Below are 13,954 nucleotides of genomic sequence, written 5' to 3'. Positions count from 1 at the left end.
CAATTCGTCGAAAAAGTTTTTCGCGATCTTATCCGCGACACTTTTTCCGCGAAATCAAAGTTTTTTCGCGGTCAATTTCGCTCCAAACTCTCTTTCTGGAATAAGAGGTCCTTCTAGTTATTCCCCTTATTAAATGTCCTTTGTTGCGCAGCCGAAAAACCTCCGTATGAGCCTCCAGAGTCATGGGCTGTATGCGCCCCATAACTTGATATTCACTTAATCAAATTTTTATATCAAACAGTTCCAAAGTCGAGATAATAAATGAAAATCGAAAGGACAATTATCCTGAAGACACCCCGGATAAATTTAAACCATATTAAGAACAGAAAACATACTTAAGTGGCAAAAAATTCTAATGTTACTCAGGTGGCTCTATTTAATTTGGAGAGCCGTTTATGCATAGGTTCGGTTTTAGTGTCACGAACGGATCAAGTATTAGGCCGAATGTTTTCTAACTTGGCATGATAATTACTCATTAATGAGGGAAGATTGGTAGAAAATTTCAGATCTCTAGCTTCACGTGAAAATTCGCGGCACACCGATATGTCTCAGGGCCTTGGGTGGCTCTATTTAATTTAGAGTAACTGTATATGGAGCACTTTCTCTGTATATTGTTCACTCATCTCATGCCAAAGCTATGCAGACGCTGCAGAAAATGCAATCTTTGAGAATAAGAAAGGCACGTGGAATTCTTGAAAGAGAAAATCACTGCAAAGTGCTGTTCTTTTGCACTCAATCCCGACAATGATGATTTCAACTTTTTCGCTGAACAATATCAACTGAAGCTTTTCGCAAATTTCTCCTGACTATCAAAATCTGCTACGGGGATTTACTTACAAGTATTCACATATCTTACTCTCTCTGGTACATTTTGTAGAGTAAATCTTTTTCCAACCTTAACTTCCTCCACACAATTCACAACTTTAAAATCATAAATTGAGATTCACATCGCTTCTGTTGAAATTAGTGAAATGAGAGAGAAATTGATAAAAAAAAACACAATCATTTTATATAATTGATAAAACATTTCCCCTATTCAATTATTTGCTTTATTCTCATTCAAAAATTGTTCTTTCTCATATTTTCACCCCCAATTAATTATACTTGATTGTGTGCTCTTTGCATGCCGTGAAAAAAAATTTAACAAATCTATTAGCAAATACATGAATAAAATCCACAGAAAATTAAGCAAAGTAAAGTTATCCTCGACATTTTCATTAACTATCTTATTATTTATTAACTTTTAATGTTGAACTGCAAAAATCAACTCGTCATAATCATTTCAATTACCAAACTATCCAGATTAAAATGAGTTATTTACTTAGCGAATTTACAGTGTGTCCACAAATTACTTAATTGCTGCTGTGAAATGAAGTACAATTGAATTAAACTCCAATACACGAATTGCATCCACCCCAAAATGAATCACCCCAACTTATGCGCAGAACTTTAGCACAGCACTGACGGCAGTTTGCAATTTACAGACACACCTTATCTCACTACACCAATCTTCCCACATGAAATTGTCGCGCCAGTCTGAAAATGAAATATTCGTTATTTATCGCAACAAATTTCCCGATAATGGTCCAGCGATACATTTTCAACTAATCTAAACTGTTGGCAATCAATCATTTATGTAGGTATTGGATTCAGTCCATTGGTTATTGTGAAAATTTGCAGGATTTACCCATAATAAATCACTCTGGACAATGCAAAAAAAGGGCTTTCAATAAACGACTGAAGCCTGTAGAAATGCTTTAAAGCAAAGCGGAGATGATTCAGACAGTAATTTGAGGTATTCATTCAGAAACAATTCCTTTGGCAAAATTAGAATGAAGAAAATTAAGCTTAAAAAGACACAATTAGAAAAGGGCAAATGTTTGAGAAACGCTATACTGATAAGTTGTGCGGAATATATGTGGTGGGAAATAAGCTGACATTTGATATTTCCACACTCTGGACCGCCCTATAAATAAATATTCAGGCACCTGCATAAATTACAACACAGATAATTTCAGATACAACAGGAAATGCCAAAATTTACTCTATGCAGAACGATATACAGCTGAAATAATAATTATTTCTCAATTCGACAAATCACCCCCACACACACACAAATTTTCAAAATCATTACACCAATAAATGTGTCCAATTTCTGCACATCGCCGTAATCCAATACACGTGCTCACCAGTCACAGTGAATTGGAATTAAATAATGTTATGTGACCGGATATTCAAATTGCAGTCAAAAACATCCTCTTTCTCTCCGTGTTGGTAATAATTGATAATATTAATGCAATTTATGCAGAAAATTATTGACGGATTAACATAAATTGTGCAATTCATACATACACAAAAAGGTACAATACAATTACACCACTTTGCAAAATTCCACCAATTGACTCTCTCTCTCTCTCTGTCTGCTCTTCCGGACGGGCGGGAAACGCCTCCAGCAAAGTGATTTGCCAGCAGTCCTCTGTCCACAGGAGACACAATTTAAAATCCACATTGTTTGTTGATTGAAAAGAGATACGACGGACACACACAAGACTTACCCTTGGCGACAATGTGCGTGGAATCCTAATGAGCAAATTAGATAAAGTCGAAATTAGAGTCCTCGAAGGGCTGCTGAGGCTGCGGATTGCCACCCTGCTGTGGTCGCACACCCATTTGCGGTCCGCCCGGATTGCCACCTTGCATTCCCATCACCTGACGATACGGCGGATTCTGCGGCTGCTGCTGCTGCAAATTCAGATGAGATTCGATTCTGACGTTATTAGCATTTTGCACTTTCCACTAATGAAGCACCAAAATCAAAGGTGAGCACGTGACAAAATTTCAATTGCTCCCAATTCCCCCAGAATTGATAGGAGTTACGATTCCTGCGTCATGCACAGCGAGAGTTGAAGACTATGAACTTTAGATATTAGATTTGAATACTCTGACAAACTGAAAAAAAAACATTAATCTGAGCCTTTTTACTGCTCGACGCAAAAATCACTTGAAATATCTGATAAATGAGACCAAAAATTAATGCATTTCTTTGATTAATGGCATCTAGCTTAGGGAGATTAGGCAACTCTGGACCAAAATCGTTCGCTGGTTCAATCACAGCGAACCAATATGGATGGATTGACCACATTCGTGTGAATCTCACCTGTTGCTGGAGAAGGTGACGCAAACCGGGATTGCTCGCCATCACGGGACGCATCATTCGCTGCTGTGGATTTTGCTGCTGCGGATTGCCCAAATTTCCGACTCCGCGCATTTGCTGCTGCTGCTGTTGCTGCTGCTGAAGCAGTGCCATCTTGTACTGCTCCTGCTTCTGCTGCTGTGCCACCTGAGCGGCGTGCATATTATCTGTCGACATCTGATGCATTGGCATCTGGCCAAATTCGAAATTCTTGAATTGCTGCTGCTGATCCTGCTGCACAACCGCCTCCAGGGACTGCTTCAGCTGAAACATTCAACGCGCTCATCACGAAGGAACATCCCCACAGCTACTTCCGCCCACCGTCTTCCAATGATACTCACGTGCGACATCTTCTCCATATTCTGCTGACGATTGTCCATATGCTGTCCACCCGGATTAACATTGTGCATCCCCGCCATCTGATTGGGATTTCCCACATTCGGCATATTCTGTGATCAGTCAAACGAACGCAATCAATATTCTGGGTATTTGGCGAGATCGAGAGATCAATGGCATAATCTGCACATACCACCATTCCCATGCGTGCCGCCTGATTAACTGCCTGCTGCTGACCCATTTGAGCCGTAGACGTTTGTCCCATTTGCGGCATCATCTGAAAATTTATAATTCAACTCGACAATTCGCTCAATGAGTAACATTTTCCCATATAAATTATGCTAATACGCACTATTTCATACTACTTAGCAATTATGCACACCATCGAGGTTTCATCTAATACATAATATACAACCGACGCTGTAATTTTACTTATTAATCTCAACGACCCTCGAGGGCGTAGTTTCCGAAATTCTGCTCCACATCAGCTTGTGGATGGCGAATTAAGGCATTATTGCATATACCCCAAATGAATAATCAAAGAACGAATGGCATATAAATATAATTGCTCTAAAACGTATATAAATAAATTTATAGTGCGCTATTCATTAAAAAGGATTTTATAGCAAAATCCCATGAGTTTAAGCAGATTGATCAAATTCTGAATAGGCTTTCTCTGCAATCCCAAATATATTGATAAAAATTTTTAATTTGCATGAAATCAGGAAGAGATCAAATAGATAAAAAATATTTTTACTTCTTTCCATTTGCATTAAACCGTTCATTTTAAATTAGTCAAAGTGAAATATATTTTTTTGTATAGAGAAAAAAATAGGACGAGCTTTTCTAAATGCATTTCACTACTCAATCACTTCACGTTTGGCGCTTAAAATTGGTTCCACTTCTGCTGAAAGCCACTTTGACATCATTTTCAATCACGATGATTTATAGTGTGTGCCCTTGAAAGACTCCTGCAGTGTGTTTTTCAATCGATTCTCAAAATCGGCACATTGCACAGCTTGCTCTCCACCGCCCACCATCACATTCCATTAGGGGTGAGATGTGCTTCACTTGCAGGTGCATTTATCGGTCTCACTTTAGGACATTGTCAGCAGATTGTTCACTTTATAGGACTGAGAAAGAGTGTGTGTGTTTGGCAAAAGCATCGCAAACCTGTGAATTGGTCGGTTGTGACGTTGGCATATTGGTTGCAGGATTCATCGTATTTGGTTGACCTGCACCACTTGGGCCACCCGGGCCCTGAGCACCCGCACCTGCATTTCCGGCTGTGCCCGGATTTCCACCAGCACCGCCCTGCTGCCCAGCAGACTGTTGGTTCTACAAGTAGAGAGCGGCTATAGCACTTGTAAAGCGCGCATTTCCTACCAACGTGAAATTTAACACGTAAAATTGATGTCATGCTGAAACTACCCTTTCATGTGCACTTTGTAAATTAGTATGATTGCATGCTCGGCAAATTTCGTGGAACTATTTAAGGTTCATTGGGTATTAAGTATACTATAAATACCAAACACATAATCCAATGCACAGGGATTGGGAGGAGGCCAGGAGATGGGGGGGGGAGGGCAATTTGGGAAACAATAAATCTACATGATTGTTCGTTATAGTATTTCGCTTGTTAGTATGGGATATGTTCGACAGAAAGGGAGCATGGATTAATTTTACACGAAAGCAAACCTGTCCATGACGCACCAAGCCTTGTTTCTGTTGGATCACTTTCCGTAGTCTCTCCACAAACCCTATTTGATTGTTTGGTATGAAGCCAATGAAGGCCTTCTTCTCTGCCGTGTACAGGAGAATTAGCACTTTTATCTCACAGTTTGTCGGTGGTGAGGCCGTAAAGTGTACACATCCTGCCTGAAAAACAGCCAACAAGGGGGGGATGAATTCACTGCACCTGTTCTCACAGCACAAGCATCAATTGATTAGTTTTCAGACAGACTTATATGTTTTCAGCATAATTAATTGTATAGACAACATTATCTTTGTCAGTTAATTAAATTTATTGCGCTGTGAGAGAAACTTACAAAGCCCGTCGCCATGACTTTCGACAGAGCATCCAGAGCCTCGCACTGGCTGGGATGGAAGATCACGGTTTTGGAATCCTTGAGGTACTGGCCGCCGATATTCCCCACAAGTTGCTTGGGCATGAGTTGCATAATGAGCTTCTGTGGCCAACTATCCGCCTTCCTGTTTGGCAAACGCGCAGGCACACCGAAAATATCGCAAAATTAGCATTCACATGGTGCATCACATTGAACGTGGAAAATGGAAAACGTACAGTTCAGGTTCACCATCTTTGATATTAGTTGTGACATAGCACGGGACGTGGCGTGCAATTTTCGGCTGATCACTCTTGGCCTTCTCAATCCACTCCAAGATGCCCGTCCAGATTTTCTCCCTCGAGTTGGAGCTGGTCTGGCCACCACCAGCCGCACCAGTGGCAGTCGTGGGAACGCCACTCGTGGGCGGCATGTGTTGCTGTGCTGCTTGACATGCAAAAATTATATGTACACCAAATATTTCCAACGTATTTTAGTCATGCTCACAAATTATGACATAAATTATATTAAGCTTCTACAGCTCTGATGCATTTAATGTGCACAGAGAAGTGCTTTCATCATGTGAAATTGCTCCGAAAAATCATACAGTTCCAATTATAGGAAAAATATGAACACTATGATATCACCACTAAACTCTTTGTTGAGCAACAAATAATTAATTGGCGATAAAAAGTTCATACATCATTTATCTCAGTGGTAAATCAACATTCAGAAGGTAATTTGCATTTTAATAGCATTTTGTGATTGACACAACCACCATTAAACTCAGGGATATTCAATATTTCCTGCAAAAGTTTTTTTTTTTGAATGAAACTCTATTCCTCGCATGCATACAAACAAAAAAAGGTCTCACAAAACATTTGGGGTAGCAATTTTGCAAGCGAATTCGTAGAAAGGACTGAAAATATTTACAATCACTTTTGCAAAATAATGGAGAGAACTGGAAACATGTTATCAATGCATTTACATATATGTTTTAACGAGTTTCCACCGAACAAAATTATACCTTTTCAACTACTTCGCAACAAAATTGTTCATATAATATTTAACAGGACTTTTTTTTCATTCAATTGCAAATAGAATGAAATATTCACACACGCGGCTTTCGCCTTATTCGCAATGCATGAGCATGAATTATTCTGTCAATGATCAATGGGATTAAGCCGGATTTTTCTGAATAAAACAACCAACAAATAAACCATACCTGAAGTTGGAATGGTCTGTGGCATTTGCTGCTGATTAACCTGCTGCGGTCCTTGATTTTGAGGCTGCATTTGCTGAGTGTTTTGCTGTTGCTGCTGCTGCTGCTGTTGTTGCTGCTGCTGTTGTTGTTGCTGCTGTTGCTGCTGGTTCATCATCTGCATCCGGATGGCTTGCTGCTGGGCTTGCTGTTGAGTCATGTTGCCCATTTGGCCGACGCCTTGCGATGCCATGCTGTGCGGTGGCGTGCTGAGTTGAGTAATGAGAGCAGATTGTTGCTGTTGCTGATTCGGCATTTGCTGCTGCTGCTGCGGATTCTGTCCGGGGTTGGCGAGAAAGGGTCGCTGCTGCTGTGGCGGCATCATCCATCTGGTGTTGGGATGTCTTGGGTTCATCTGTTGCTGCTGCTGAACTGGATTGTAGCCCATTGACACGCTGGTGGGTTGATTTGGCGGTGCGATAGACACTTGAGGGTTCATCTGCGGATTCGGTCCCTGTCCAGGATACATGAGACCCGGCCTCGGAATATTCGGATTGCCCATTGGATTTTGCATGTTGTCTGAGAACACTGCAATAGCGAAAATGTGATAGAGACGAAGAAAAGAGTGAAATGAAAGAAACACTCACTTCCAGGATTGTTCATGTTGGTTCGCATTGGACCAGCTTGAGTGATATTTGGCCCGGCGAGCATTTGATTCCCTCCGGACTCCATCTGATTGTTCATGGGCATCATGTTGGAGGCCAGAGGACTCGGGAGATTGATTGTGGTGGTCGCCGGAGGACTGGCGGGGCGTTCTTTGAGCGAATATCCCTTGAGGAGTACCAAATGCCGAGGATCCTTGCAGTAGTTCTTGGACGTGGAGGAGGACAAGTCTCCGCCCGATTTCTCAAAGAGCTTGAACAGCACAGGAATTTTGCGCGGAGAGAGAATGGAGAAGTTAATGTCCTTCTCCTGGAAAGTCGAAGCGAGCTGATCCACGGTCTTGTTCTCGTGCATGTAACACTCTTGAACAGGCATTGAGTACGGGACGCTGTTGCAGATGAGAATGCAGTGCTTCTGTGTCACTGTTCCCTGATCCCTGCGCTCCTCCAAGTCATCGAAGCAGACGAGAGTCGTAGCCATTCCTTCAGCCAGATTCGCATACGATTCACTCTTGCCACCGGATAACCTGCAAAAGTAAGTGCGTCAGAGTAAATTGCTAAAATTTGAAAGTCATGGGACTTACTCCAGCTTTTCAATGGTACTGAGGACCTTCTTGGCACTGGCAAAGGGTCCGTAAGTTGTGCAGCAAACTCCCGGCATACTTTGGGCAGTTTTATAGACGACAATTCCGTACAAAGTACTATTTCTGTCCAGTCCCGTCCAGTACTCCCGGTCATCTCCAATCCACTGCGAAGAGAAGGACTACCGAGAGGGTCACTAAACACTCTACTAAGCGTGAAATGCAGCCAAATACCTGAGAAAAGTACTCCAAAGTCGGAATGATGTAGTTGGACTTGATGTCGTTGATGTACGCTCCATTTATCGCCGTGCCCTCAATGAGGAACACCACATCTGCTAGAGTCTCCGAATTAGCAGCCACCATGCTCACAAATCACTGCACTAGAACTTCAAAAACAGCGGAATTTCCTGGTTTTCCTGCGTTTTATCGCCAGAGAAAATGCCACACGTAAACATAAACAAAACACCGAACTGTCAGACGTAGTGCCGGTGTCCGCTCATGCGCAGTGGCGGCGCTGTGCGATAGGTGGAGGAGATGACTTTTTGGCGCTCAAAGAGAAAACACCCAAAAGAGGAGCTTTCGGTGAAATTCTCGCACAAAATGAAATATTTATGGGCAAATTTTTACCCCAATATTTCCCATCTAATTACAAAAGGCACAATTTTCCAGCAAATGAAGAGATTTCACACCCGCTGATTTGACACCTTTCGCCTCTTCGCTGAAGACCCACGCACACAGTTTTCAGCAGGAAAAACAACGATAACAGAATTTTTCATGCAATCTCCACACCAAAAAATTCATATCACGAAAAATTCTGAATCGTGAATTGAATAAATTACCCGTGAGGTTTAGTTATGAGTCCAAGGGAAATATGTTACTCTCGAGGTGGTTGAAAGAGAAAAGGAGAGCCAGTGAAAAGAAACCACAGATAAGGAGAAATACAGGCTGTAGATATAAATGTAGAATAATGAAAGTAAATATGTGGTTTTTGTTTGTTTTAGACAGATTGAGTTCTTGCATTTGAGTTTTTGTTAATATGAAATTACCGAAATAACATTTAGTTTGTTGTATTTCAATGTTAGCTTAATCTTCAGTTCATTGCTTGGCTTTTTTTCACAATTTATGCCTCACTGGATATTTCTGTAGATGTTTTTTCTAGGTAATTGAATGTGATTTTAAATAGCCACTCTCTTAGATCTCGAAGCTGAGGCGATATCGCGTGAAAATTATGAGGAAATTCCATCACAACCGACTACAGTATTACGATAATTGGGGCTGTGCAAATTGAGCTTGTGCAAATTGAGCTTTCAATCCCACAACAACAAATATAAGGTCTCACTGAACGATTGGTTGTATATAGGGAAAAATGTGCCTTCAGATGGAAGAAAGAATGAGTGAAAAATCGATTTTCATTTGGGATTTAGCGAGATTCCGCACCATAATTCCTTAGAAATTTGAATACTTTTTGCAGAAATGTGTCTATTCTGTTCATTCTGTATTTGAATATTGCCACGAAAGGTTCTAATTTGAATTCTCCAAAGTCTACACCCCTCTGGGATTCCACAGTCGCTGAGAGCTTTTCGCTTAGGCCAAGAATTGTTCCTGGAATTAGAGTCGATTTGTGAAAATTCCACAGCATCGCTAGTCTACATTGCTAAAGTAATTAATATGTATTGTAAAATAATAAAATTAAGTTGTTGTTTGTAAAACAGAGAGAATATGGAAGAGTTTTTGTGGCGAATGCAAAAAGTTGTGCCGTCGGTGTTCGCACTTGTAAATGGTTGGAAAATGCGGGTGAGAAAATCGCAAACAAAACATCTCAAGTTGCACACCAAGCGGGACTCGTTCTCGGCAGTTGGCAAAGCACCCACCAAGAGCACCCCTGAGCAGCCACCGAAGAGTAAGTGGAGTTGAGCATAGAGGTAATTGGGAGATGACGGTTGTGTGGTTAACGCTCTTTATATTCGCGTTGAGGACTCCAATGGAAAATGAGTGGATGAATTTTCCATTGCATTCTCACATTCTCGGCATTCCTGCACTTTTCACTCGCAAGAAACTTCTCATTATCACCTCGACAAGAGGTTGAAATTCCTGAAGTCTCCTCCTAAGTTCTCTCGCACAGTCAAATTAACTCAATAGAAAAGTTTATATTTAACGCCGAGGTAGCAGAATTTGATTAAAGACTTCTTTGATGAATGCTTAGTCTCTTCACCAATTCTTCACTGTCGCTCTGAAGAAAATACAAAATTCCAGGAACATCCAATGCAAAAAATACCTCGCAAAAACGACTGAAATACATTCCATTGTCATCTAAAGTCACCTTAAACTGGGTATCAAGGTAATCCTTTAAGGGATTACAAATTGTTTCCGACATCATCGCATACAACTTTAATTTCACAAATACTGCAACAAATCAATACACAGAATCTGAAAGTTTTCACTGCTCTTAGCATCCGAAATGCCTTTGAGAATACCCAATAACCTCTGTGTATCTGCATGCGACCCAGGCACATTGGAAGCTCGTGAAAGCGGTGAAATATATCGAAGGCATGCCGGCAGGAGATAAAAGGTGATCGAAGTTTGACGCCCACGCGGGGGTTCGATGAAGAGTGAGATATAGCATAGAATTTTACATTAAAGCACATTGTAAAGTCGATGGAGCATGGTAAGAGGCAATGCGGCGGTTGGTTTTGCGGAAAGCATGTCAGCCACTGTACTCTGTTGACTGCGAATGTATGTTTATTTGCATAAATTTATCCAGGAGGAAACCACCTCATTGTGAATGCTAATAATTTGCTTAATACCATGTTGAGGACTTCGAGAAGGCAAATAAAATTTACCTTCACGCCAATGGCGCATCCTTTGAAGTGTTGTCGGAAGCAATTTTGGCAATATATGTAAGAAAATCTAGATGACGGTAAGATGATGATTAATCCATATGATGCTCCTTATTAACGCTCCCTCTCTCTCTGTCTCTCGTGAGACACGCATATACTCTCAATTACTCTCCTTTCCATGACGACGTGCCTATTTGCGCCGACAGGAAATACGCACCAGAGCATTTGGAGCAAGAGCCTTGAAATGGACAAAATCGATGGGATGCTGAGAGAATGAGGAAAAAAAATCTGAGAGAGAATTTATTCATATTCTCATCAGAATATATAATTTCCGGTGTGTTACGGAATAATCGCACGCGAGTGAGCAGAAAAATTGCTTCTCGCAAACTTTCTTTCCCAACACCAAAAATTATTGCCGGGCCATCAATCAAGTTTCGGCTCAGCCACGCCACCACGCATTCCTCATCAATACCGGAAATATCAGCGCGAACATAAGCGTCTCTCGTTCCGTGATAAATTGCGATCGAGACCTCACGGGACGTCCAGAGGATCGTGGCTAAAACAAGGAAACTTCTCACATTATTGCGTGTGCGGATTCGTGCGAGAGGCTGTCCTCACCTTCCCTCCCAGTGTCTCTGTGATGTATAAAGTCCAATATTCGTCATTGTCATCCTTTGCGGTATATCATCCATTCACGCGAATCCGCTAGATACATTAAGCACTTTTGTCTGGGCTCTTCCGACCAGGCGAGCGTCTTCCGCCGCCACCGAGTTGAATTTGACCTGTGGAGGTAGAAGATAAAGCGAGGGAGTTAATTGATGAAACCTGAAATGGATATTTATTGGCTGCGGAGGAGTACCTCTATGTTGAGATTTTAATTAACCAACCTTCGGAATCCGTGGGATCATCCCTCTTAATCAAACCTGAGTTAATCAAATGCTACTAAGTTCTGGCGAATAATTGAGTGGGTGCTTTATAATATTCCAGCATTTTTGCATACACAGAGTATCAATGAGTACTTACGCACATGCCGAAGGGTTCACCATGACATTTGTGATCTAGATTAGAGATAAAAATAGATTTCACGGTGAAATTATAGCAAATAATGCTCTTAGAACTCCTCTGGCAATAGATGAAAAGAATCAGAGAATCAGAAAAAATACCAGAAGGCGATAGAGAGTATGAAAAATGCGGTGAAGTAATAATCTTGATAAATTCAAAACCAAGACCCTAATCCTAGACTGTATTGCTCAAGTTATCCCTTACTTTCTTTCAAAACATCCCAAAACCGCCTCAACGAGACTGTGATACTGAAATTTGAGAAATCTGGGGAATTTCACCAGCACGCAGACAAATTCTCGCAAGACCCATTCCAGAATCCTTAAAGAGTGTGTTTTGTATCTCAAGTCAAGTTCTCACCCCTGGCAAGCGCGACGCGTAAAATCGTCATAAATATCTGGCAAAAATATAAAATTAAAAAGCGTACGAGATGGGGGTGCAAAAGAGAGTCTCCCTTTGGCATTTCGCAAGAAAATGCGAAAGTATCTCTGGCGGAGAACGTAATTGACATAAATTTTGCACATTGTCGAGAATTATTTTCGTGTCTTTATCGTTTCTAGATACTTTGTATGTGGCATCGTTTTTCAACTCTGCCCCCGAGACAAGGCCTCCCCCATCCGTGAGGACGTGCCACCATATAGTGTTTGTCTTAAGGAGGGTTGGAGCATATTAGAAGAGTAAAATATATTGCCACCACGAGAGGAAGGTGATTGTGTGGCGGAGCACAATGGGAAATGTGTGTGCGCCAAAAGAGTGCCAGCATTTGCCAAAGTGGCACGTAGCATTCCATAACACACTTTCCGCCCAACACACCACGGAATACAATAGAATTTTACTTTCCAGGAGACACTGTGAGCCCTTCAACCATTTCTGCTCTTCCTTCTGCTATGCATACAGTGTGCAATCGAGTCTTTCCGAGCTCATGTGGATTTCCCGATTAGAACCTCAGCCGGAGGAACAAGGGGTGAACAGCTTAGAGAATAAGAGAGCTTCCGAGTTGTCTGAATCCATATCATAATTAATTTCCCAGAGCCAAACCCATGCCAACATCGCAATCAGGTTAGTTTGATTAAAAGTGCTTCCTGACAAATTCTGAAAGAAGATTTTCCCAGCATTCAAAGAAAAATCATTCTCGTAAATGAACATTAAAATATTTAGATAGCAAAATTGTGCGCGATTTGTTATACATTTGGAATAAATCTCTAAATATCCTCGATAACATTTCTGTGACAAATGGTGCCAAATATCGAAATACGCATTGAACACCTCTCTAAAACACGAATATAAAATGAATCACCTATTTTAATCTACCCTCGCACAACACCTATAAATCGTCATGTAAGGCATAAGCTCAAAATCTCGGTCGTTTGCTTTCAGAATACATATATTTCATTGGTGCGACAATAAAATTTGGAAATGAATTTTTGATGCTTGAGTATTTACACACATATCTGAAAATCCTCCAACCTTTTTGGCACAATTGAAAACAATCAAAGCCCATTTATTCATCAATTAACAGGAAATTCTTCGAACACAAATCACATGAATAGATTGAAATATTGAAGGGCGCGCACAGCAATCGCTTCTGTTTTGCAGCAATTTATTGAATTTTGGCGCCCCAATTGAGTGAAATGGGATTAATTAATGTGCAATAATTTTGCACAATACTGCCAATATCAAATTCAATTATTTGTAATCATGCCCGGGATATTAGATCACGTCAAAGTGGAATGCCGAAGACTGAGGGGCGGCGGGGGTGGGACTTTCTTCGTGCCGACGCTCCAGACTAATCTCTATGCCAGACAACAGATTCTCTGTCAAACAAACAAATGAGCCAATCATATTATCAATTTATTAACATCGAAATCAGAAATTCAATTTGTAGGCGCAATATTTTGTCGAATTAGGGGACGTGCTAAATAAATTGTTTCGTGTGTCCTCAATTTAATATATTCCTCGCGTCTAATATCCATCGCAAATATTAATTCTATCCTAAGGCTTCCAGCAATTTCGTGAAGAAAG

At 41.0% G+C, this 13,954-nt stretch overlaps 1 protein-coding gene across 3 annotated transcripts; it reads right to left on the bottom strand.

Moving 5' to 3' along the window:
* Positions 1-1,033: 1,033 nt before the first annotated feature.
* LOC132258303 (mediator of RNA polymerase II transcription subunit 25) lies at positions 1,034-8,507 on the bottom strand. Of its 3 annotated transcripts, none has more exons than XM_059755563.1 (13): positions 8,271-8,507; positions 8,040-8,218; positions 7,441-7,982; positions 6,818-7,381; positions 5,832-6,036; positions 5,578-5,740; positions 5,228-5,407; positions 4,703-4,867; positions 3,723-3,806; positions 3,535-3,642; positions 3,158-3,457; positions 2,556-2,742; positions 1,034-2,476 (listed from the first exon to the last, which is right to left on the bottom strand). In XM_059755563.1, exons 1-12 carry the CDS (start codon positions 8,397-8,399, stop codon positions 2,593-2,595), a joined length of 2,769 nt encoding a protein of 922 aa, XP_059611546.1. In that variant the 5' UTR covers positions 8,400-8,507; the 3' UTR covers positions 1,034-2,476; positions 2,556-2,592. The 3 variants fall into 3 exon arrangements, with proteins under 3 accessions (XP_059611546.1, XP_059611547.1, XP_059611548.1); XM_059755564.1 differs by having other exon boundaries at positions 2,556-2,739; XM_059755565.1 differs by having other exon boundaries at positions 5,243-5,407.
* Between the last annotated feature and the right edge of the window lie 5,447 nt (positions 8,508-13,954).

The sequence above is a fragment of the Phlebotomus argentipes genome, unplaced genomic scaffold (genome assembly GCF_947086385.1).
Source record: "Phlebotomus argentipes unplaced genomic scaffold, Phlebotomus argentipes genome assembly scaffold_4, whole genome shotgun sequence".
Classification (NCBI taxonomy): Eukaryota; Metazoa; Arthropoda; class Insecta; order Diptera; family Psychodidae; genus Phlebotomus; species Phlebotomus argentipes.
This window is presented reverse-complemented; position numbering and strand designations above follow the sequence as displayed.

What these genes read in the sequence shown, in the direction of transcription:
- LOC132258303 (XM_059755563.1), bottom strand. Translation starts at nt 8,399, where the DNA reads ATGGTGGCTGCTAATTCGGAGACTCTAGCAGATGTGGTGTTCCTCATT. An exon ending in AGTACCATTGAAAAGCTGGA is followed by an intron (nt 7,983 to 8,039) that starts GTAAGTCCCATG and finishes TTACTTTTGCAG; the next exon opens with GTTATCCGGTGGCAAGAGTG. An exon ending in CACAACCGACCAATTCACAG is followed by an intron (nt 3,807 to 4,702) that starts GTTTGCGATGCT and finishes ATAAATTTTCAG; the next exon opens with ATGATGCCGCAAATGGGACA.